General features: G+C 42.2%; 2 protein-coding genes across 4 annotated transcripts; one reads left to right on the forward strand and one right to left on the reverse strand.

The window, feature by feature from the left end:
- The first annotated feature begins 151 nt into the window (after nucleotides 1-151).
- Nucleotides 152-11089, forward strand: ptpn9b (protein tyrosine phosphatase non-receptor type 9b). Of its 2 annotated transcripts, XM_085777336.1 has the most exons (13): nucleotides 152-206; nucleotides 2439-2582; nucleotides 3174-3263; nucleotides 3481-3605; nucleotides 3973-4078; nucleotides 4183-4293; nucleotides 4392-5308; nucleotides 5477-5573; nucleotides 6467-6536; nucleotides 6686-6764; nucleotides 7055-7205; nucleotides 7504-7711; nucleotides 8290-11089. In XM_085777336.1, the coding sequence occupies exons 1-13, from the start codon at nucleotides 174-176 to the stop codon at nucleotides 8511-8513; spliced, it is 2355 nt and encodes a 784-aa protein (XP_085633462.1). In that variant the 5' UTR covers nucleotides 152-173; the 3' UTR covers nucleotides 8514-11089. The 2 variants fall into 2 exon arrangements, with proteins under 2 accessions (XP_085633462.1, XP_085633471.1); XM_085777345.1 differs by lacking the exon at nucleotides 6686-6764 and having other exon boundaries at nucleotides 8290-10582.
- A 1543-nt stretch (nucleotides 11090-12632) lies between these two features.
- adamtsl7 (ADAMTS-like 7) lies at nucleotides 12633-24606 on the reverse strand. Of its 2 annotated transcripts, XM_085777362.1 has the most exons (14): nucleotides 24505-24606; nucleotides 23928-24077; nucleotides 21203-21246; nucleotides 20348-20477; nucleotides 19989-20164; nucleotides 19728-19836; nucleotides 18606-18794; nucleotides 18034-18163; nucleotides 17085-17307; nucleotides 15539-15712; nucleotides 15235-15408; nucleotides 14965-15144; nucleotides 14470-14614; nucleotides 12828-13134 (listed from the first exon to the last, which is right to left on the reverse strand). In XM_085777362.1, exons 2-14 carry the CDS (start codon nucleotides 24034-24036, stop codon nucleotides 12980-12982), a joined length of 1938 nt encoding a protein of 645 aa, XP_085633488.1. In that variant the 5' UTR covers nucleotides 24037-24077; nucleotides 24505-24606; the 3' UTR covers nucleotides 12828-12979. The 2 variants fall into 2 exon arrangements, with proteins under 2 accessions (XP_085633497.1, XP_085633488.1); XM_085777371.1 differs by lacking the exons at nucleotides 23928-24077; nucleotides 24505-24606 and having other exon boundaries at nucleotides 12633-13134; nucleotides 21203-21466.
- Nucleotides 24607-25629: the final 1023 nt, after the last annotated feature.

The following is a 25629-nucleotide window of genomic DNA, read 5'->3' on the forward strand; positions in this document are numbered from 1 at the left end:
GTGTTTATTCATCTTTGAATCATCTTTGTTCACAGTTTAGAAGATAAACGGAGTGTGTAGTAAAGTGATTGGATGTGGGCGGGGCATCGGTCTCGGTCCGCTCTGGCGTGAGCAGCAAGCGAGCGAGCGGCTGGTGGGCGCGCCCGCTGCTGCGACGTTGCGGAGGCTTCAAGATGGCGGAAGCCCTGACAGCTCAGGAGCAGCTGGTAAGGGGTCTCTTTAACGCATTTTTTCCCCCTTATCCCTCACAATGTTCAGTATTTACACACGCCGCATTCGATCTCTTGTCTACCCAGCGATTTGTCCATATATCTTGTCACGGTGACAGAAACCGGGAACGATGCGGTCTAGTCAAACAGCGCTGGCCCGTTCGCAGCCCGACTCCGGTGTGACTGACAGCAGTTAGCATGTGTGTTAGCATGATGGCGTTTGGTAGTAACTTAGCCGCTGTGCGTTAGTAGTAGGGACCACTTAGCCGGCGGCTGTTTATCACGAATCTACGTTTCACCCAACAACCCCGTTTTACACGGACTCTGCAGACATGTTCATATCGCTTATGTTACCTAGCGGTCCATCCATACGTATACACAGCCTCAGACACACAGTGCTTCTACTGTCTTCAACGCGACCGTTAACCATCCAGGCACCACATGTAACCTAGCCGCTAGCTGATGCTAATAGCTATTGTTGACTTGCAGGGAATTTCCTCGACAGCTACATTGCAAGACGTTATTAATTATGCTGCACGATACGTGAATGTTGAATACGACCAATCAATGATTGAGTAAAATTTCTGTTATCGTTATGTATCCTGACACAGAAGAAAAACAGGCCATGGTCATGGGTCTCATCATTGCTACAACGCGAGTGTTTGCTGTGAGCCCACAAGCTAGCAGCGGTGTCCTGCCTATCAGATTTACGGTCGAGAATTCACAGAAGCGATCCTCCGGTTCCTAGCATTGTTGTTGCCATCACTTTCTAGTAAAGGGGTGGGCCCTGACACTGATGGCAAACATCGAGTACCACTCCGCGATTGTCGTGACAGCTTCGTTTTATGGCTACTTGTTTTTATCTTAATCAAGTATTCACAAGGTTAACCGATCAGTTAGCAAAGTAACGGGACGCGCTATCACTGTTCCCCTGATTTCATTTGTCGAGTTGGGTCTCGATGGCTCAGCGTCACTTTCCCAGACCCAGTAACGTAAAACGATTAACGACCATGAGGACAATTTGAGTACATGCTGTTTGTCGTGTCTGGCGACTTGCCTCGTCTAGTCGCACCAAGGCTAGCACCCTTATCCTTGTGCGGGTGTCCTGTCACAGTGTAAATAACGGCATCAAGATATAGAGGTGTGATTTAGTCACAAATGTGAAAATTTTAATTGGGAGGGGTTGTGGTAGAGCAACAAAACTTTAAAGGGACGATCCCCTCAATTACTCAATAAAACAATCGTTACAAAATGTGTGATGCACATTTGACACTGTACCCTTTCAGGGTGTCATTAGTGGCTGTGGTATCTCCTTTGCCTCCTTTGCCTCAATCAAAATGACAGCCCAAGGTATTGGATATATTTATTGAATGTGTATGCAGCCATACACAATTATTACAATATTCATCCAGTCACAGTGTTAACTCAGCTAGCACTTAATCCTTGCCTAGAAATCTTCAACAAAATCCAGTTGTCACTGGATAAAATTTAGTTCACATCAGTGTAAAGACAGACCACCTCTACTGATATAACACACCTATCTATCTTGCACTCACATTCAGGAAAAAGGGGAGCAGAGTTGCTTCTTCACACAGCAAATGTTATGTATTTAATGAATGTGTCTATTGTTTAGGCCATCATCTAATAACAAAACTGATCATGAGATTCATCAGGATGTGGATGACTTACCAAGTCTGCCAAACAACTCATAGGGAAGCCGTGTATTTGGTTTAATTCTTCGCATCCTCTTTTTTTTAGTCTTGTCCTATGAGAAAGTAGATTCAGGGTTTGTAAATAGCTAATGAAGTAATCTGTTGTACCCATTCAGCAACTCTCCCCTTGCTGGTTTCAAATATATAGAGGACAGATGCAGCCCACTTGGGTGGAAACAGCCGAACTGTTGTCTCCTGGCATACGACTGCACTCATCTTCGAGGAGCAAGTCTGCTGCTGCCATCTGTATCTGAATTATTGTGACTTTGGCAGAGAAAGAGCTACCAAGCTGAGGGGGCTGACAGTTTTCTGTCTTCTCTTTGTCCTGCCAGTTGTCATCCCCATTATTTCTCAGTGTTTCTTTCCTGTTGCTCGATCCCTCTAGATTCTCAGCTATTGTTGTGTTTTTAAGTCTCCGTTCCTTTGGTTGTTCAATTTCAGTTTTTCTGCTTTAATCCCTCTTCACATACTGATGCCTCACCCTTTTCCCCCTCATCTTCTCCCTCTCGTCCCCCAGGCTGTGGAGGAGTTCCTGGGTGAGGTGCGTAGCAGGGAGCAGCCTCACAGCGCTGTGTTCGTCTCCCAACCTACCGCTGTAAAGTTTCTGATGGCCCGCAAATTTGACGTCTCCAGAGCCATCGACCTCTTCCAAGCATACAAGGTACGTCGTGCTTCGATTGGTGACACAACCAAAATAACTGTTAGTTAGTTAGTTTTTATAATCAACATGCGTCAGAGTTGCCAAATGAGATCCAGGCCTGTTTGCAGGTGTACACATTTACACATGTGCACATATGTGATACGTTTTTATAATAATGGAAGGGAGACAGAGTGATGCAGTTGCTTGACCTTTACCTAAGGTTTTTTAGAGTATATAGTTAGCAAAAAATGACATTAGTAGCGTACTACATCACTCAATATTTAAAATTCATAATAATCTTGTTTGACAACTACATAGTTTACCATTTACAATACACAGAAAACTTTTATTAAGGGTCATTTGACGGTGTAAAAGATTTGACTGAAAGTGTGATGTGTAGAAGTCTGTAGCAACATGTATGCTTGCAATAACTATGTCCTGTTATACTGTGTTAGGCCCTGTCATTTTTGAGGTTGTACTCGTTGGAATTACTGTATGGATTGACAGAACAGCATAACTCCTTAAGGCACAGTCTGGGATTAAAAAAAGGCTTTTAGCACACACAACTAAAGCCTGCTTTCTTTCTGCTCTGCCATCTTTTATTGACATTAGAACACAAGGATCAAAGAGGACATCATCAATATCAACCCTGACGAGGAGCCTCTACGCTCTGAGCTGCTGAGTGGCAAATTTACAGTCCTGGTAAGTAGTAAAGTTACTAATTGGCACAAAAGAACTAGAGATAACCATTAAGCAAATACATAATTGGATATAAAGAATATATATTTGCACTGTCAGAGAATACAATGTCAATGATCAAACCTCAGTCAGACTAAAACTACCTCTCACAGATAACATGGCAGGGAAGCAGAGTGAATTTGCATAGATGTATATGATAGCCTGTAAATGTCCCTACCAGCCTGGCCGAGATGCAAAGGGTGCTGCTCTAGCGCTCTTCACTGCTCGTCTCCATCGGCCAGACGTCACCACCCACAAAGCTGTGCTTCAGGCCATCATCTATCAGCTGGACAAAGCCATAGAGAGGTGATACACAAACCTTAGCTATTTGCACAAACTGTTTTTTTTCTCTCTTCCTTCTGCATTAAACTTTGGTGTTGGGCCACATCTGTTCCTCAGTCACTGTTCATTTCTTTCACTGTCTGTTTCATGTTAGCCTTTGTCAGTTTCAGTTTTTGAGTTCTTGCTAATAATTAGCAGTGCCAGGATCTCTTTAGTTTTGTGTGTATATTTTTGTTGTTTGTTTTCCTTTAAACACCTGGTTAGAAAAGAAACAAATTATCAATTATAATGACCATTGTCTTGGTGTTTTGTATAAAATTAACCTTTTGTCAAGCCTCTGTGATGCTCCACCTCTGCATTTAATATGAAAATCTTCTTAATTATTCTTTAGTTTACAAACTCAAAGAGACGGACTCATATTTATCTACGACATGACCAACTCCAGCTATGGCAATTTTGATTACGACCTCTGTGTCAAGATCCTCAATTTGCTCAAGGTAAATATAAAGAACATTCTTCATTGTTTTTTGGCTTTAAAAAGCTCTCTTGGGAATGAAAAACGTTGACATGGATTTGTCTGTCTGATGCTTGTGTTTCGCAGGGCGCATTCCCAGCCCGTCTAAAATGCGTCTTCATTGTGTCATCACCTCTTTGGTTTCGAGCTCCTTTTGCGGTCCTCCGCCTTTTTGTGCGTGAGAAGCTGAGAGAAAGGGTATGTATGTCTGTTTTTATCAGGGATAAATGTCATAATGTGCAATGCGTTTGTTATTTGTTGTTTGATGTGTGTTTTCTTCTTTCTGCTGTCACCAGGTGTGCACGGTGAAAGCTCATGAGTTGGCCAGTCATATCCCAGTGTCCTCCCTTCCTGAGCACCTGGGTGGGACATCCCAGTATAGCCACATCGCTTGGATCCAGTCCTGTGTTAACATTCACACAAACACTGTTCAGGGTGACACACAAGAACATGACACACATGACTGCGTGGGAAGCCTGCTACGCTCTTACAGCTTGGAGTGTGGCAACACAGGCGCAGGCGCTACACTGTCCCACACCCATATAAATACGCAGTTAGGTCCCGAGCTAGCTGTGGCTAACTCTAACTGCTACGACGATAGCAATGCTAACCCACACAACCACTGCGGTGTGGTGGAGGGCAGGACTCGAGGCCTAGACCAGTACCAGCAGAGTCCACATTCTGCTGCAAACAGGCCACAGGGGAACCACCAACACTGGAACGGCTCGGCTGTGAGCGAAGCCAGCCAGCCGGCCAGCCTCAATGCTAACATGAACGGTCGTGGCCGCCAAGCCCCTCCCCAGTCAGACACGCCTCCCGACACACCACTTTCCCATAAGGGTGATGGGGACGTGGCGTACAGCAAGACAACAGACTCTGCCCATAAACCTCAAAATGAGGGCGTCAAAGAGGAGGACGAGGAGGAGGAGGGTGCGGAGGACGAGGACGAGGAGGAAGGGGTGCCTCCGTTACCCCAGAAATCTCTGCCTCGTCCACCCCACCAGCCTTCCTCTCAGTCCCCGCCCCTGTCTTCATCCTGGGATCCTGATGAGGAGGACCGCTGCATGGAGGTGTCTGTTCACATGCCAGAGCAGGGAGGTATGACGGTGCATGAGCTGGTGGAGCACGTGAAGAGGAAGAAGAAAAAAGGAATCTATCAGGAGTACGAGGAGATCCGCAAGGAGCCACCAGCAGGCACCTTTGACTACTCCAAGTAAGAGATAATGTTCTACCTATCGGCCTCCCTTCTTTCCCCTTGAGCTTCTGTCTTTCTTGTAGTATCTCCCTTGATTTTCTCAATCTCTTACAAGGTAGATGAAAATGTGGCAGATCAGTATTTCAGTCGGTCATATTTCTTAACAAAACAAATCTGCTTTTACAGGAAATTATCCAATCAGATAAAGAACAGGTACAGTGATGTTCTCTGCCTGGACCAGTCACGAGTTCGACTCTGCCAGCTGCCTGATGACGCGGATGAGGTAATTATCAATAAATGAAGCTTCAGTTTTTCCTGTGTATTTATTTTCTACATACGTTTGACAAATATCCCCTCATGACTTTGTTGATGAAAGGTGATTGTTGTCCATTTTTGCTGTGAAATTATGTGACAGTGTTGCTAACATCTGTCATATTCATTCACACAAATTACATGACATTATAATGTTATATGTTGCATACTTTGAATGAGTATTAATGAGTAGTCAACACTGAAGTGATCAGTAAAAGATGGGCTTTAGACCTGAATGTGGACGCTTGATTTGCAGTTACGTTAGATTTCAAGATATTCAAGACAACATTTGCGTGTCAACAACTGAGTCTGTTGTTTATGATGTTTTCGATTTTGTATTTGTCTGCTGCATCTGATATGTGTGATTTGAAAATGGAGCCCTTGGCAGTATCATACACAGTGGCTTTCATGTGGTTAAAAGGAAAGGCCTGTTTTTGGCAACCTTGCTCTTATTTTTGTAAAAGGAGCACTGTGTTATACTGGATAAAACTATAAATATAAGACCCATGTTGTAAAAAATCCTTTAGAAGAATTAAAAAAGGTGGTTTGGCTCTCGAACAAATGCTGGGATTGGCAACTGACCGAGTCTCGTTAAATCAAGAAACTGAAGATTGTACGAATCCGCTCTGGATTCATAATGCATTGTATATGATAACATTTTTATATGACTCAAATCGAAATGTTAAATGTTTACTGCAAGTAAGTCACAGGCGCAAAATCTAATTTTCCATAGAAGACAAAGCTACAGTGTTGTTATAAACATGTCAGCACCAATCTAATGATACTAACGCTGAGCATCCCACATGAAACAGTCCTAACACCAAGTAGCCAGACTCAGCCCACCTCCTTTGTGTGTTTTTGCAGACATCCGATTACATTAATGCCAGTTTCATGGATGGGTACAAGAGGAGCAATGCTTACATCGCAACTCAGGGTGAGCAGCTGCTGAAACACACTTTTAATTATCCTTATATAGTCCTTCATGCACGACTTTTTCTACTCCAACCCTACTGAGCTCCTCTTAAACCTCAGCAGGGAACAAGATGGTGTTAATGTGACCTGACTGACTTTTGTGTTCCTCAGGTCCTTTGCCAAAAACTTTTGGTGACTTCTGGCGCATGGTGTGGGAACAGATGGTACTTATCATTGTCATGACCACCAGGTGAGGCTTATTTACATCTTATTTCGAAAGCGTGTTATGATTTGAGCCAAGCAAACACTTACTGCATCAAGTCTGATTTAACCCATAATTGGTTACCCCAGGGGTTCGGTGCGAGTGCGCGTGTTTGTGGCAGTGTGCTGATCAATACAGTGTGGGCATAGAGGTTGCAGGAGATTGAAACAGTGTCTGCCTGGCTTTTGAGATGCACAGAGCATACTTACATAGAGTAACCAATAACATGATCAGGTGAAGATGAGATTAAAATGTTTGACTTGTCTTGTGCGTCTCAGGGTCGTGGAGCGTGGACGTGTCAAGTGTGGTCAGTACTGGCCTCTGGAGGAGGGCAGGACTGACCATCATGGACACTTCTTTGTCAAGAACACACATGTTCAGGTGTTCCAGGACTTCAAACTCTCCCATCTTGAACTCTACAACACACAGGTAGGTCATGGCTACCATGTTAGTGCCGGGAAATTCATAAACTAGGACTGTTAATTTGAGATTTGAAGATTCTTTGACGGCTTTAAGAATGTAAATAACTTGATCTGACTTTGATGATTTAAGATTGTGGGATTACTTTTCTTGGAGGACTCTTTGTAAAATCGCAGTTTGATATAATCTGCCAAAAAATACTTGGCGTGAAGATTGTCCCACAGGCTCGCACATGCCAGTTGAAAAGAATGAGCCTAAAGTCGAACTCTATTCTTCTTCTACAACAACCTGTATGAACCTTCTTTAGTCTGGAGAGAAACGGGAGGTGTGCCACTACCTCTATGTCAGCTGGCCAGACTTCGGGGTGCCCAAGAGTGCTTCTGCTATGCTGGACTTCCGTGAGCACGTCCTTCAAAGGAGGGATGCTGCAGTTCAGAGCCTGGGATCCAGCTGGACGGGGCCCCCAGGAGGCCCCCCTGTGGTTGTGCACTGCAGTGCTGGCATTGGCCGCACAGGTAAACATCATATTATAGGTTGTACAATATGATTCAATGTATAGTTGAGCTCAAATTACTCATCAGCCATTTAGTGGTCACTGTCTTAAGTACATCTCTAGGCAGTTGAATCAAGTCAACTGGACTTTTTGTTTTTGTCTTTGAGGACGTTTTGCCCCTTATCCAAGTGTCCCTTATCAGAAGCCACTTGGACAAGGGGCAAAACGACCGTCTTAAGTACACTTTAATCCACCATAGGTCTTTAAGTCATGTAGTTGTTTCTTGTTATACAGACAGAATCTAGAAATGGGGTTACTGTTAAAAAAAAAAAAGAACATTCGGCAAGACAGATTTTAGCAACTGAGAATGTTATTCAAGGTAGGTTAGTGGCCTCAACACATTGTCAAATCTGTGCTACTAAGATTTCAGACAGCTTGAAGGAAAAACAGACACGTTCCAGTACTACATAGGTGACCCTGACTTATAGAGTAGGAGGGCAAGTCATCAAGTCCCCCCCCCCCCACCCCTCGTTGTTGTATATCTCTTGTAACCTTGTGTAACTTCTCTGCCTTGCGTCTCTTGCCTGCTCTCTGTTATAGGCACATTCTGTACACTGGATATCTGCCTGTCCCGGCTGGAGGACATCGGCACAATAGATGTCCGTCAGACGGTGCGGCGGATGCGTACTCAGAGGGCTTTCAGCATCCAGACCTGGGACCAGTACTACTTCTGTTACACGGCAGTCATCGAGTATGCCCAGCGCCATGGGAAACTGAGCCCAGTGCAGTGGTCTGACTCAGACCTAGAGACTGACAGCGAGTGAGGGACACATGGAAGCATAACTAGACGAATGGGATAGCCAATCTTAACCGAAGTCATAGGAACGAAAGACTGAGGAATGACATGTCAGAGTAGAGGAAGGAGATGACTCTTCCGCTCTAAGAGACAAAGGATTGAGATCTTGTTTTGGCTCTTGATGTAACCACACAGACTCCCACATTTGCTCTTCCTTTACACGTGTGAATGGACAGAGGAGGTGAAGAGCTTTGGAAAAAAAAAATACAGGGAGTGGAGACTGCACGTTGCATCACTGATTTGAGCAAGCTGTCCTGCCAATTTCCGAGCCCCTTTTTATTTAGCAAACTACAGGGGAACTTGGCCTGCCCTGAACCTGTCTTGTTGACAAGAGCGTTGTAAGAGTTGTAGCATTTTTATATTGACTTGCACATGAGGAATGACAAACTTGAACTTTACCCCTTAAAGCCCTCCAACCCCCAATCTCTTTTCCTCTTTGTATTTCTTGTTCCTTTTCAACCCCTAACAACTCTGCGATCGCAGATAAAATGTGAGGGGTATGAAAGGGTGAAACTTGAAAACTTTTTTTTTTCTCCTTTTGTGTTCTCATTTTTTTGAGAGGAAATGGTTCTGTGTGAGCATGTGGCCGTAAGTGATAGTTGATCAGTGTGTGAGCCATTTAGTCCATTTCTGTTTTTACTTTTATTTTCCATGTCCTTTTTTTTCTATGGTGCATTTTCTACATGTGTTTCATATTTGTGCATATGTAGACTAACTTTTCAAAGCCAAAGTCCTCACCTTGAATGCTTGGATGTACTCCTTCGTGAAATATTATGACTGAAGCCCATGTATATTCTTGTAACATACATTTATACATTAGTGTGCATTATAACAACCTCTGAAAGAAGAGCAAAAAAAAGCTGTTTAATATAATTGACTTAACCTTGAGAAGAAATATCTATGTAGCGAGCCAGGCTATGACAAAATATTGAAAAGAGTTCTGGTAGAAAAACTGATATCGTAATGCAAATCTGTGTGATTTGTCAGGTCTAACATCATTTTTACTGTCGGACCGTTCTGATTGGTGGACGATCTTAAGTAATTTGGCCTTAACTTGATTCACTGCCTCGTCGTTCTCAGACCTAAACCATACCTGAAACTGTAAACCGATTTATTTCCCCTTTTGTTCTTTCCCTGTTTGAATCTTACTCCTTGATACCACAACTGTTGTGTTTGGTTCTCGAGGCATGTTCTGCCTCAGATAATTGTGCCTTCAAGTTTTCCTTAGCTTAATGTCTCGCTAGTATAGTAATAACACCCAAAAAAAACTAGTGCACTTGCATAGTACACACTGACTATGTGCCACACAGGACACCCACATTTTGCCTATAGTCCTGTACATAGTACACTACTTATCAATAACATACAAGTAGTGAGTTATCCGGGACTAAGCTCTGGTTTGAGACATGGCTATTCTTTTATCATTTGACCTCAGGGGGTAATTCTAGTGTTTTTTGCCTAATGTCAAAGATCCGTTTCTGGGTTTGCCTCTGGTAAATTATCATTTAAGAAAAAACTATATCAACTTTATTTTGTATTTTTTACTGTATTGTATCCTACTATATTTATGTCTTTGTAAAACTTCTACAATATTGAAATCAGCGAATGTTGGTACGATGCTACAGAGAAAACAAAACCAGTTATTGCATTTGATAAGCTGAACAAATCAGATGGGGAGTGAAATATATTTTTTGTTGTTCACAATGAAACTTTAGTGGAAAATATCACTTGCCATTGTATTTTCAGAACTGACTTGTGTAAATGGTGACTGTTCGATTTTAGGATGGGGAGGGGAGAGGGAGGGTAAGGGAGGGAGGTATGGATGGGTGGGTAATGTGGTGATGTTTTTAGAGAGCTTATCGTTAAACTCTTCAGTAACAGCGACATTAACGTCTTACTGTCTGGTACCCAATGCCAAGGACAACGCAAAAAAAAAGAGCTATCAAGAGAAAAAAAAAACAAGCAAAAAAGACAAGTGGCTGACATTTCTGTTCACAAAAAATCCAGCATGGTGTCAATGAGTTAAAAAAAGAAGAATATATACATATAAATATATATATATATATAGATGGGTTAAGGTTTATCAGCATGGTAAGAGAGCCTTGAATGTTTTCGGGGGAATGGCGTCCAAGCAATTTTTTTCAAGACAGACGTGGATATTATTGGTGAATGTGGACCCTGCATCCCTCCATGCCAAAGGCCCAGGCTCACCCTAAAGATATTTTCCTGTCACACATCCTCAACAGCCCACTATCATTGACCTACCAGTGCAGCCTTGCATCCACAGACACAGACTCCGGAGCAACACGGGAACATTACTGAAGATTTTGTATAGCTACAAGATGGGAGAGTGTGTATGTAAAAGAGTCTTGGTCCCCATGCTTTTCTTTTTTTTTTTTTGAGAAACAGAGAATGCAATGTGCATTGTCATTGGTGTTCATTTACTGTTTATTTTTGTGCTTTAAGTTCTCGTGATTGAATTATGGCCTTTTACATGCTGTCAGCCCAGCTGTCCCATTAAAGCAATGGTATTACTATCTTGAATGAGTACAAAGCTAAAGTGATCTTTTTGACTGAATAGTTGTTTGTGTGCACTATGAACAGGTACACCATGTTTTTAGAAGACGGGCATTGAAGGAGAAAACTCTCACTGTCTCAAGCTAGTTAAGCATCTCTTCAACATTTCATTCAAGTAAATGTTCACATTCAAAGCAGAACTACTGTTTTTTTCACTGTGTGGTGTGTCTCCTCTCAGTCAACAAAAGCAACCAGCTCTATGCTTTTATTTAGCTTTTAGTTTTGCTCATTTTGAGTCCCCCCTTTTTTCCTTTTTTTTACTTAACAAATTCAGATTTTACATACAAAACATCTGATGAGATGATAAAATATGAATCATTGTTAGATTAAGCTTCCTAAAGAAAACTAAACATTGAATCCATCTCAACCAGATCAACAGTAAAATACGTTTTAGTCTACAATCAAACACATCAGTAATTAAAGGTTAATAATAGATAGGCGTCAGTTAGCTTTGATGATTCTGATACTGCATAAATTATTTGTCTGAATTTTCCAAGATATCACTGGAGCCTATTTGGTTTGACTAATAAACTCCCTGTCAAACCACAACTACTCATTTTACAAATTCCATGTTATCAATGTCCCGATGTATGAAGTTTATTACCTCTGGATAACAGCTGCTTGCTAGTCTTTATTTTAAGATAAGCTGTAGCTCCATATTTGGCATGAATACATGGGAATGGTTATTTCTCAGCCAACTCCAAGCAAAAAAAGAAATTGTTTTTAAAAACCTGAAATAATTCAGGTTAGCAAAAGTGAACAAATAATACTTTGTGTGTTTCAGAGCTCATGTGTAACGTGTCATGTTTAAATCATGTTATGGAAAAGAGACCTTTTACCAGATCAGACAACATACATAACTGTTGTCTCAACTTAAACCTAAACCTAATATAACCCATTGACATGTAAATCTTGTACTAACTAACAGTAGCCTATTATCTGGGGCCAATGATGGTTGCAAAAGTTCTTTACAATGCTTTGTCGTTGGCAGCGTTTCAACCCTTCTTACTGTGATTACAGACACTATGGACGGATTTCTGGCAGATCAGCTCATCTAATTTTAAGTTTGAGTAGGGGTGTGAAGCCTAAATAAATGCAGGTATATTTTCACTAGGGTATGGGCTGCAGTGGGTCTGTGTAACAAACAGAAAACACTAATATGGTTCCTGTAGAGTAGCCAGATGTGGTTAAAATGTCCATATGTTTTATTTATTGATTCAATTTGCCATCCAGACCATCCATTTAAGTGTCTCTTGATTTAATTACTGATCATAAGACAAAGACTTTTTAGGTTTCTTAGGCCATTGAAGTCAGCTGCACTTGTATGACTTGTATGGCTTTGTACTTTGATCAAATAATGAATTAATTAATTATGTTTTTTTACTGCACAAAGAACAAAGAAGCGTGTGTGTTTCCACGTGAGTATTTGGCAGGACCTCTGAGGCAGTTTGATGATTCAAATAATTTGGATACCCCCTGCAATAATACAATAAGCAAAGCTGATCACCAGAGGTTATACACTTTTTTATTAAGAATAAATATTTAACATAAGTAGATCACCAACTGTGACCAGTCCAGTATGAAAACACAAAACCAATTCAAAGTGAAATTCTTACAAAAGTGAAAATTTTGTGACTAAGTTTCAAACTATTGCCATGAAGTTCTGTGTCAAATGAAACAGCACTTCGACAGCAGTAGCTATTCATGCTGTGGTGAGTGTGTGGCCATGTTCACAAAACAAAAGAAGGCAGTTGATTACCTGGTCAGTTTATCTGTTGCAGACTGAGTAAGTGAATGTTAAACTATGCTCTACCCACTGAAGTGCTCTCCAAACACAACAAGGTGTCCAGTCCAGTATCACCTGATGATGTGGTTCTTTTGAAATGAGTTGGGGTATGTTTTCTCGGCACGGGTGCAGGAGGTGCAGCAGACACTTCTGTAGTAAGGGTAAATGCAGAGTCGGGCTTGAACCACCACCAAACAGTTATGATACTGGTCACTGCATGATGGATCTAGGAAGCAAAGGAGAAATAAAGTAGAAAGAAGACACTGATAAAAAAAATAGGGGAAGCAAAGCACCTCTCACTGCAGGCAGGTTACATTGCATCTGTCTGGAAGCCGAACTGGATTTAGAAGCATTTAAACGGGTCAGCCATGTAAGCAGTCATCTACCCCTCTTACACAAGCAAGAAACAGACCAAAAGAATGACAAAAATGACAAAAAATAAATCAATGGTACAGCTGATTCTGTCTTAATGTCTCAGTAGAACATACATTACATTATAAAACATATCTGTCATGATAAAGGATAGATTTTGGCTGGAGTGACTCAAGACATCATCTGTTAAATTCATAAGTTTTGCAATATGTCATAAATGAATTAATATATTGTGTAGATGTGTAGAAGGACAGGCATTATTCCCAGAAACTGATGACTTCCAATCCCACACAATGAATTCTCGCTAATACATTGATGTAATCCAGTGAGTGGTTTTAAGTTTCAGTTCCAAGTTCAGTTCCTCAGTGCACAAGTCTAAACCCAAGCCTGCTGCATCAGCACTGCAGCTGTGTCGAGAGGTCTAAGGCATTTTACTGCTGAGAGAACTGAGAGTGCATTTTAATCTGTTCACCCTAAAACTGAAAATACACATTTGCTGATGTGGAAATGAGAAGTGAATTGTAGATTCCGGCATGACAGTGATCTGTACAGAGTTCCTGTCATATTACAGTAAATAAAAAAAAACTGTAATAAAATCCATCACATGCCTACATGCGATTTGTCTGTGTGTGATTTCACACAGATACAGTCCAACTTTGTGTGTTTTTACCTGGATTATTAATTGACAAAGAGCCACCACACAATACAATGTTTCTATAGTGGTATATCCATTCACCAAATGTTGCAGAGCAAGTGAGAGCCCGATGAACAGATGAGTCACATTCATTAATAATAACCCATAATAGGGGTTATTAATTACATACTTATAAATCCTTGTTTACACACAAGCTCTGTTCCACCACTACACCTGAGCATAATGAAATGTTGTATTATGCATTGATAAGTCACTTGCTTATTTTGACCCTATTTTGTTTTTGCAAATATGTCTTCTAATAATTTTAGCAGTTTTCTCCAGACATAAGTCATCGAAAACCAGTAACTTTTATGTATTCCTCATGTGATGCATTCCTTTAGGATGTGACAGTAGGTGATGAACAGTTTCACCATGGTAACATTCAACAATGGCAGCATCACAGACATTAATGTCTCACTCCATCGACATTGTCCCTGACCCTGGTGTGTACCCCAAATATACCTGATTTAGTAAACCACTGCTCATTGGACTTACTTATCTCAGCTACACAAGGTTGTGTGTTGCATTCTTCTCGACTTTCTGGGGTTGAACCAGAGTCACACCGGTCACTTAGGGCAATGTTGTCTGCAAGACAGCGCACCTCTCGTACACGGTAGCCGCCATTGCAGGAACGAGAACACTGAGGTGATACAAAGAGGGGGCAGAGGCAGACATAACAGGATTGAGTCACTCAATCTTCACCTTATAGGTGACCTTCCTGAAAAATACCAGTGTTGTAGTGTCATATACGCTTAAAAAACTAGTTCACAAAAACAGATGCAGTTTCAGTTCACTTCTATATAACTGAACTGAAATTCACTTGCAATAAAAGATGGTATTCGTAAATCTGTCCATGTTTCCAGAAACAATGTCCTCATTGAGAGGCTATGTGAAGGCTGTCTTATTCATTCAGTATGGCCAGACACTACAACAGGGGTTCATAGCATGTAGAAGTAGTTTGCGACACAACATGTAGTTTGGGACACTTACTGCACTCCACTCTGTGACGTACCACTGAACACCACATGGCTTCAGTCTGCAGGTCTGAGCTACGATTGGCTCAGGCAGGCCAGAACACTTTGACTGGTCCACCACCTCCATGTGACCATTGTTGTTGAAAATACAAGCCACGCTCCGAGTCTGCGTGCCATTCCCGCACTCTGCAGAACACTTAATTAAGCGAAACACATACGTTGATGCATTAAATGAATGCTGTTTGAACAGTGTCTCTGAGTGCATGTGTGTATATGTGTCGATTACCTGACCCCAGGGTCCTGTGTACCACTCCAGCTGGTTTTGGCATGGACCTGAGTCACAAAACGTCACTTCTGGTGGGCGTTCCCCTTCACAGTTGCCCAGTGGGAGATCACTCACATGATCCATCAGGCACACAGCTGAGCGGGTTCGGTTGCCCCTTCCACACTCTGCAGAGCACTGAGGAGTATCACACATGTACATGGTAAATTAGAGCCATGGCAAGATCAACAACATAATTTCATTTTTGTTTCTTTACACACACACACATGCACACATGCACACACACTCAGTAATGCTGTGTTGTTACCCGTTGGCTCCAGAGGGAGGTGAACCAGCTGCGTGCACAGGCTCCCATGTCACAGTTTTGCAGTACGTCTGGTTTTAGGTTCATGTTACACTCCTCATCGTCCTCCACATCACCCTGGTTACTCAAACACACCACCTCCCTGCTGCGCTGTCCCACCCCACATGGCACTGAACACTGGGGGAGACCGTTTACAAAGCTGTTAGTTATAGTTGTTATAGTAGTAATAATAATCTGATATGGTTTACATTATCATATTACTTCTCTTTCCTTTTGTGGTTGTTTTGTGTTTTATGTTTTGTGATGTGCTTTATGTGAACATTTGACATTCTCTTGTGTCCAAAACATATTTCTCCTAAGGGAGACAATAAAGGGTAACACTTTACTTGAAGGTCTCATCATAAGAGTGACATGTCACAGTCATGAACATGTCATAAACATTATGTCGATGTCATAACACCCGGGTTTGTAGGGTTAGGGTTAACTGAATGACACTTAATAACAATGTTATGACATTGACATAATGTTTATGACACGTTCATGACTGTGACATGTCACTCTTATGACAGTGTCTGATGAGACCTTCAAGTAAAGTGTTACCCAACAAGGTAACTAACTAACTAACTGCTTATGGACAGAGTAAAAAGTGGACCATAGAATAACAGTTTGTGATGAAGGACATTTACTCAAACACTGTACAATATAGTAAAATATTGTACTTTTTAATTCCATTATTAAGTCTATTAAAGGGATAGTTCAACATTTTGGCAAATTGGCCCATTGCCATAATCGCTATAGTCATAGCAGTCAATAGCACATCCCAAAACTCCACAGCGCTTTTGTAGACAAGTTGTGACCTGCACAACCACCACGCTATGAGATAATGACGGAACGATACGAAACGGAGCCGTTTTCGAGGTAAATACAGGGTAAATACGGAGACTGCTTGCTGAAAAACTGTCCCTGAAGGCAACGCGCATCAGCGGTTTTGTATGAATTTACCTCGAAAACGGCTCCGTTTCGTATCGTTCCGTCATTATCTCATAGCGTGGTGGTTGTGCAGCTCACAACTTGTCTACAAAAGCGCTGTGGAGTTTTGGGATTTTGTATTTGATGAGTTTAATGAGGGAAACCAAGAAATTCCGCCTCCATAGCGTAGCTCTGAGCAGCCAGCTGCTGCGCTCCGCTGTACTAAAAATAGCTTACACCTACAATTAAAGGTAACGAACCTACTGCTATGACTATAGCAATTATGGCAATGGGCCAATTTGCCAAAATGTTGAACTATCCCTTTAAGATTTAATATATAAATATGTGACCATGTTATTGAAATATGATCTCCTCCTGGACTAGTTATACAATTAATGTGTTACTTACATGTTAATGTAATAGTAATAATATTTCTAACTCTGAGGGGCACCATTTGCACAATGAGAAGTTTACATCTGATTCTTTGAATGTATTGTACAAATGACTGTTCTGTACTATGTAAAATCTAGAGAGCATGGTATTTTCTATTGTAATTGAGTGTATTTGTGTGTTCTCTCACTGGGCTCCACTCAGATCGTGTCTGCCACTGGCTACAAATTTTCAGCTGACAGGTTGACTTGGTCACTGGCTTATCAGACGACCCACACAGCTCTGGCGCCACAGTAACCGATGACTCCGTCCCATCGGCATGGACATGTGTGACCTGGCGGCAGATGACCTGGCGTTGCTGAGTGCCTGGTCCACACTTCCTGCTGCACTCTGACCACTCCCCCACATCCCAGCTGTGAGACAATAAAAGATGACAGAGAGAGAGAGAGGAGAGGAGAGGGTGAGCAGCTTGCGGTCCATCAACAAAAAAAACAAAAAAAAATGCAGTGACACATGAGTTTACAAAGACTTTCCTCCAGCATGTCCCAGCCGTTTGTCTTCAGTGTGACCACAGTTTTTGTGTATGTGGACAGCAGGGTGCATTTGAAAGCCTGTTGTTTCCTCAAAAGGGAGATCATACAGGAGTCAAGCAAAAGAAGCCAACATTTGCTGCACAAGTTCTGATGTTTCTCGTCCATCTGTTAGAATTGAAGTTTCAGTTTTTCAGTCCTCTGTTGCTGCTGTATTCCCAGTGGAAACATATTTATTTCAGATCATCACCACGGATCACCGACACTGTGGGCGAAATATCTAACAGACCCACAATGAAACATACAGTCAATACACTAACACCCTGCTATATCTTGGCAGTGGTAAGATATAGTGGTATTTACCACAAGACATGAAAACCAAAGCCACACCAAAGTGAGTCAGAGTGATTGACTGTGACTGGTGACTGACTTATTGCTGGAATGGGTGTGAGTGATGAATGTTTCACCCTGAAAGTCAACAGCGCCACGTGGAACTCATTCACTGTGCGTCTGTGTGTGTCTTACTCTGTGTATGTTTCACAATTAATGTGGCACATTAGCCGTGTGTGTGTGTGTGTGTGTGTGTGTGTGTGTGTGTGTGTTACTCACTATGCAGGGCAGGGCTGGGTGTTACACACTTCTTCCAGGTCTGTAGGTTTAAGGGCAGGGTCACAGTGGTCAGCAGGAACCGTTGCCTGTGAATCCTTCTCAATACACTCCCAGAACACCTGACGCCTGCCTAGCAAGTGCACACACACACACACACACACACACACACACACACACACACACACATACACAGAAAAAAGACTAAGCAAGTCAATTTATGTTCGTCTGCAGACATTTGACTGACAATCAGTACCATTTTTATCCATTCAGTAAAGCCCACATATTTTGTAAGCAGTCCCACCCTTGTAGTTGTAGGAATCTACTGTTGACATTTACACAAGTTACATCCATATGTGTCATATCTGATTCTGTAACATTTCATTGTGTCTTCTTGCTGCAGTGAATGGTCTTCTTAGGGCTTTTTGCATTGGTAAGTTTTCATAAAACAATGCCCCAATTACTAATTTAGCCTCAATACAAAAGTACTGAATAAATATGTGAACAAAGAAAGCATTGGATAGCATTATTAAGTGTATGTGCACCATTTCTCTGTGTCATATGTGATTTCTCACCAGTGCCACAGCTTGTTGTGCACTCGGTGTGCCCACTCTTCGTCCAGGTGTAAGCGGACTGAGGCTCAGAGTTCCCACCGTGGTCAGAGGGAACCTGGTTGGGATGTGGCGTCTCCTTGATTATGTCATTGTTGGTGATGTCACCTTGGTGACCTTTCTCGTCTGGGTGAGGTGGATCTACAGTCTCCGCTAGAAGAAAGTGGAAGATTGAGTCGTGGAACAAAAATGTTCACAGTCATGTGAGGGGAGATAGGCAGTGAAGTGAGAGATAAGACCTCGCACACCCACACAGGTGATGTGTTTTCAGGACCATGTAGATGTGTTACAGGCTGTTATGAAGCCCATTGTCCTCTAAGTCTAAGCATTGCATTGTGTCCACATTGGTAGAAAACTATACTCACTCAGCATGCATGCTAAAGAAAATTTACTTTTAAGGGTGCTGATGATTGTATGATGTATGCTACACTCTGGCAATGGGCGAAGCAAATGGAGGAGCTACTGACAGCTGGAAAAAATCAAAACTAATTGTGGATGTTGGCAAAAGAGCCCCAGTAACACCTCAGATGGTGACCAGCAGAGCACATACTGTTTCACTTCTTTTGTAATATAAAACATTTAAGAATGGTGATATGTTGTGTACAAACTGGAAAGGAATATTGTATATGTATATACAATATCACCACGGTTCCACCCTCTTTCAACCTGCACGAAGGTCTAATCACTTATTTGAAACCACATGTGAAGTTGTGCAGAGATTTTAAGAATATTTGCTGTTTCTTGATTAAGATCAGAGGATCTATTTAAAGTAAGTAATTACAGTGTGTCTGTGAAATGTTTTCCTGCCTAAATAAAGTTTGGATGTCAGTTTGTATTAAATGTTGTCAAAATCCTAATCACATTTTCAAAGGGAAAGTTTCACTCGAATGACCCTGCATGATGACGCAAACAGAAGCATGTGTTATGATTCCTGTGGGCAAACCAGAGTTCGGTAGGCCTATGTGGAAATGCCACTGTGGACATTTGGGAGCGCTCTAATACGATATTAAGAGTGGATTTGTGTGTGTGTGTGTGTGTGTGTGTGTGTGTGTGTGTGTGTATGTGTGTGTTATTGTGTGCACTCACCCAGAGGAAGAACATCAGAGGATGTACCTGGCTCAGGAGTCGTGTGTGTGTTTTGTAAGGGTACACTGTATTCATAGTACACACTGGGACCTGGTTGCTGGTAGATCAACTACAGAGCAGAGAGAGAGATGAGAGGTAGATCATGGTATGCAGTAATATTGCTTTTGTATTCTAGTACAATGCATTATTTACTGTACTGTATGCATTTGTGCATTTTCATAGGTGACAAATAAAAGGGGGTTTGGGGATTTTTCATCTCACATAAACATGCAGGTCCTCAGTCAGTGGCCCTGGTGCAGTGATGGATTCTCCTCTGCGGGAGCGGATTTCATTTGGTCGTTGGTAGATCAGCTGTGTTCCTACTGCAATAAAGATCCCAGGCCGATCAATTACCCAGTTTCCATTAATGATGGAGACGCCCGTTCCGGTCTGCAGAGCTGGAGAAAAATTCACATTCACCCAACACTGTAGTGTTTGTCATGCTGACAATACTTATGCTGTCAGATACATTGTGTGAGTGTGTGTGTGTGTGTGTGTGTGTGTGTGTGTGTGTGTGTGTGTGTGTGTGTGTGTGTGTGTGTGTGTGTGTGTGTGTGTGTAAATGGCGTGTGAGTGTATACCGAGGTAGTTCCGGCTCTTAACTGTCTCCTGTATGCTGATGTTTCGTGCTCCTGCAGGGATCTCTGCAATCTTATGGTAGCCAACACGGAGGAAAGTACAAGAGAAATTCCCCTTCACCACTTCATACCCCTGCCAACACACACATTCACACACTGTTATGCACACAGAGCCACTGGGCACAAACACAGTATATGCCCGTTTGTTTATATGTACGGACACTCTATGCATGCTCTCTGTACCACATTTTCACCATCACAGGCATGTGTTTCAACAGTACAATCATAAATTCCGCTGGATCACATTGCTGCTCTTTTTCTCTCATTTTCACTCATCCATCCTGCTCTCCAACTTTCTCTCTCTCTTTCTCTCTCTTGCTGGAAATCCCACAGCTCACTCAGTCCAGTCCAACAGTTGGTTTGAGTTGGGGAACCTTTCTGGTCTTCCTCTCCATTCCTCCTCGGCACAAATCTCCATTTTGCAAGTCTAAAGTTTACCTCTGCTGCTCTTTTCACGTCATGTCTTTCTCAATGGGCCCCTCTCTTTTATTCTCCTTTTGATGCTTCATGTATCATCTCAAATAGCTTGATCTGTTAGTGATTAGTTAGCCTGAGTGGCAAAGACAGATATAATCTAAAACAAACTGGTGGGCTGCCATGCAGTTATGCCCCTCAGCCAGATTTTTGGTTTGATTTTGCTTGTACTTGATTTTACGACAAAACAACATTTGTATAAAACTGACACAGCTCTTAAAAAGCTTGCATAAACGATTGAATTACAGCTTCAAGCATTCATGTGGCCACATATGAATATAAGTTACATTTATAGCTCTTTTCGTGACTGTGTGGCTGTCTTACCTCTGGAGGGGATGGGCTGCCTTTGGTATCCCAGGGAAGAGCACCTGAGGGTGGGCAGAGAAGACAAATGAAGTGGAGGAGAGCCAGAGCTCGACCCTGCTGCAGGGAGCTGAGCTGCTGCCACAATCCAGCCATGGAGAGACTGAGGGAGGACACTCACACACACACATACACACACATGTTTAATGGGGGAGTGTGTGTTTGTGAGGTGGGGTTGGCTTGAGGGGTGGGAGGGAGAAAAGACAAAGTTTGGGAGGGATGTAAGGAGAAATGTTGAGAGAAAGTGTTCAAAAAGTGCAGGCACATTTTTTAAAAGTTATTTCAAGTTAAGGTCACACCCATTGTGCACCTCAGTATGAATGTTGTGATAGCTCAAAATGTTTGTGTGTGCGTGTGCGTGCGTGTGTGTGTCTCTGCCATGTGGATAGGCTCCTGTAGTGTATTCTAATACTGACGAAAACAAATATCACTGCCTGTAAATTGTCAAGATTGTGAGGCTTTAGACAAACATCATTCTTGATCTGTCTCTGACTCCTCCACCCACCTCTTATTTTTTACTTTATAAGGCTTGTACTTGCTCTGGGTTATTCCACTTTTCAATTGAGCAACGATGGAAAAAAAAAAAAATCAAGGATAAAAAGCCTAAATGAAAAATACCACAGTTAGAAATGGCAAGATTGAGCATAAAAAATGTGAAGTCTGCTCACAGCTCATCAAATGTCCTGTTTGTCATGAACAAAACACATGGAAAGTACCATTATTTTCTACACTGATTCAGTTTCCCTTAAACAGTGATTCACACCCAAAAGATACCCACTACCATGTCGGGGAGTAATCTGATTCAGAATTACAGTAAATCCACTGGCCAGGAGTCAAAACCCCACAGTTGCACACTGCCCACATCTTCATCTAGCGGTGTTATAGTAATATTTGCTTGGACATAAATGGTTTGATGAAGATCAAACACATATGGGTACAATATATTCCCCTGGCTGAACATTTAAGTTCTGGGCACAGGACTATTTTATCCTTGTAAACACACAACGTAGCGTAACTTGCCTGGCTCTTTAACTTTCCACTGTTTTACGTCGGAGAGTGAGGAGAGATATGAGTTGTAAATATCAGAAACTACTTTAACTCCTGACTCCAACTTAACGTTGTGGAGAAAATTAGAGCAATGGAGCAAAGATAATATGTTTTCCCCACCTGTTTCATGCTTGTATTGACTGGCTGAAACCACAATTAAATTCAGAGAAAGCACATTTCTCGTACATTGCCAGATGATCCACGTCGCAGCTGTTCACAACATGGGGGTGAATTTGCCAGGACTGAGAATTTCACAACTTCTCAGACTCTGTGATTGTGTGTGTGTGTGTGTGTGTGTGTGTGTGGTCGTGTAGGTGCAAATGTTTGTGTGTGGACTCTAGAGTGGTAAACGAGTTACATGTGCATGGATAAGGCACCATAATGCAATGTCCACGGTGCACTGTGAATCGATTGAGTGAGAAAGACGAGTTTGACTAAGATCCTGCAAAGCGCTGTGAAGCCTTGTGAGGATGTTGAAAGCTGCAGCAAGAGAGGTGATACCAGTGAATTGTTTCCTCTGTCTTTAAGTGTCAGTCTGCGTCTGTCAATGTGAGTCATCTGGCGTATAGCCAGATGACGCTCCTGTACAGTTAATGCTCAGTAGTCACGGAGCTATGACATAGGCGGTGTAGGAGCCTCCAAAAGTCTGTCAGGGAATACTGGGAATTCTGTGCAAGACAGTTGCTGTAGGGGCTCCAATGTCTGTTTTCCAATATGACAGCTTAATAGCTGCCATGACTGATTAATCAGTTGGAAGTGATAATGCAGCTCCTTGACACGCTGATATGCTCAAACAGTGACATGTACAAGCATGGAGTCCTAAACACTGGCAGTATACAGATTTATATGTCATCATACTGATAACTTACATGTTAATACTACAATGTGTTATACAGATGATGTGGTTATCAGCTAGGGGTGCGATTATTGGGATTTAGCAAAAGACACTGACATGCCCAACTGCTGTGAAGCAGTCTAGTATTGAAGCTTGCATACAGTATGTGAAACTTAACTGGCAAACACTCAGGCCCTCATGCAGTCTGTTAAAACCATTGACTGCAGCAGAACTTATCCTCAAAAGCATTACAACAATTTATTATTTTTCTATTTTTTTATGTTCATGAACAAAAGAAAGCATTTCTCTTGAGTCGCATCTTATAAAAGGACCCAGAGGGGGGAACACCCTCTGGCTTGCAGTTTGCTACAGTACATTGAAAATATGTTTCAATGTGCAGTAAAATGTGAGCTCATGCAGATTTGGGATTTTCTCTTACTTTCCTGAGAATCGACCATACTGTATGTAACTATATGATTTAGAGAGTTCCCCTGTGTGTGTGTGTGTGTGTGTGTGTGTGTGTGCGTGCGTGCGTGCGTGCGTGCGTGCGTGCGTGCGTGCGTGCGTGCGTGCGTGTGTCTCGGTTGGCCGCAACAAAATCAAAGACGAAAGGAAGACAAAATGATACAAGACAGAAAATGAACAATACAGTCAACAGAAATTTAGCTCACCACCAAAATCAAAGATTTCCCTCTCTTACATTCCCTTATTATTAATTTTTCCTCCTCTCCATTTCCCTCTTTTTCTTCTTCTCCTCCTTTCTCTTCTCCTATCCATTTTCTTCTGTCCTCACGCTCGCCTTACCCTCTCTTTTCCTCCAGCTGTGGGCTGTTTGATGTCCCTCTGTCCCGTCCTGGCCAGCTGCCTCAGAAACCAAATTGAGGGTTCTGTCATGCCGCTGACACCTGGTCATCCCCTAACCACCGGTTACTTCCCTAACGACCAACTCTTTCCCTAACGACCATGAGAAACACAGGACAACCACTGATCAATCACTAACATTCCTCTGCAGTTGTCTGTCCATGTTGGCTAAGTGTCAGGGTGTAATATTTTCACTCCATAAACATCTCTTGCTTACATTTGACAGGCTTGTGCGTGACTTGGATGGCCTGTAATGTGACCTTAAAAGCATGATGTCTTTCTACTTATCACATATCCTATAGTTTTGAGTTGATTTGACTCTGACAAGAACAGCAGCAGCTACGTTTTCCTTTGCTAATGCATGCAATGACTGACATTGGATAGAAATAGTTAGACTGACACTGACTCAACAAGTCAGCTGTGACAGTGAGAGTGGTTATGTGCACTCATTACAAATGGCTAACAAGTAAACAGGGGGTCTGTTAATTTGCATTCAGTGGTCTCTGGGTTCACCTCTCACCTTTTCATAATTACAGGCTTGAGACTAGTTCAGGTGAAGACGCACACACCTTCTGACACCATAAATACACCTCTCTGGTCAGCTACTGCAACTGCATACCTGCAGGGTCAAGCAGAACAGTTTACAGATTACAACACGTAGAATGCGTTTATGCCCTCAAGTTGTGGTAATACCTGCCCACGGATGTACATGAAAGTGTGTGTGCAGGTAAATCTTATAACTAACCACTACCTTTCAGAATCGTGTAACCGTCCGTGTGCCATATGGTGGACTTCTTTGTTACCCAGTAAAAGCATGTTGCACAAAATACATACATGTCCAGCGGCATGCAGATTAGGTGAATTGGTGCCTGTAACAATGGATGTCTATGACATACTATGTGGCAGTTTTGTGTTTTACCAGTGATCTACCTGCACTAAGGTAATCGATGGGTGAAGAAAATACAAGTGGGCAACAAGAGAGAAATATGTTAAAAGGTTTTTGGTCACCACAAGCCAGCAGAACAGATCTATTCTCTTGGCCTCCACAAAAGTTAAAACTGAAGAGATAATGAATAAACATGTTCATTTATTAGTTTTTGTTTTGTTTTGTTATGATGGCAGCAGACAGCCCTGTCACACACATCCAAAATCTCAGAGATGTTTAAGTGGGTTGCAGCATTAGTAACATTATTTTCATACTCATAAAACCATCACCTGACCCATCATGTGTTGTGGGTGGGGAGAAGGGGGCACTGCTTGTAGAGATAATTATAGAAATGTTGTTAAGGAAAAGCTGATTGGCCCCTGGGAAAGCACATGTAAAAGGCCCTCCACCCACCCAGTCGTTGTCATTTTTTGTAGCTCATCCTGTCATTTTTCCTTGTCTTCTGATGTGTTTTCGTTGTTCTTAAATAATCTGTTTTGGGTCTATTTCTAATAGATTTTTTGTCTCATTCAGTGACATTCTAGGGGTCAAGCTCAGGTTGACCTCCTGACCCTTGGGATACCTGGGTCTGCGCCTGCTTGGCCCATTCAGTCATAGGAGCCAAGTCTCTGAAATGAGCACTGTAGGCCTACTGTAGGCTGTACTGATACAGTTTACTCCTATACACTCCAATACACCCCCTGCCCCAACTGTGCAATA

This window comes from Trachurus japonicus, chromosome 1 (genome assembly GCF_045865225.1).
Source record: "Trachurus japonicus isolate A0001 chromosome 1, Traja_1.0".
Lineage (NCBI taxonomy): Eukaryota > Metazoa > Chordata > Actinopteri > Carangiformes > Carangidae > Trachurus > Trachurus japonicus.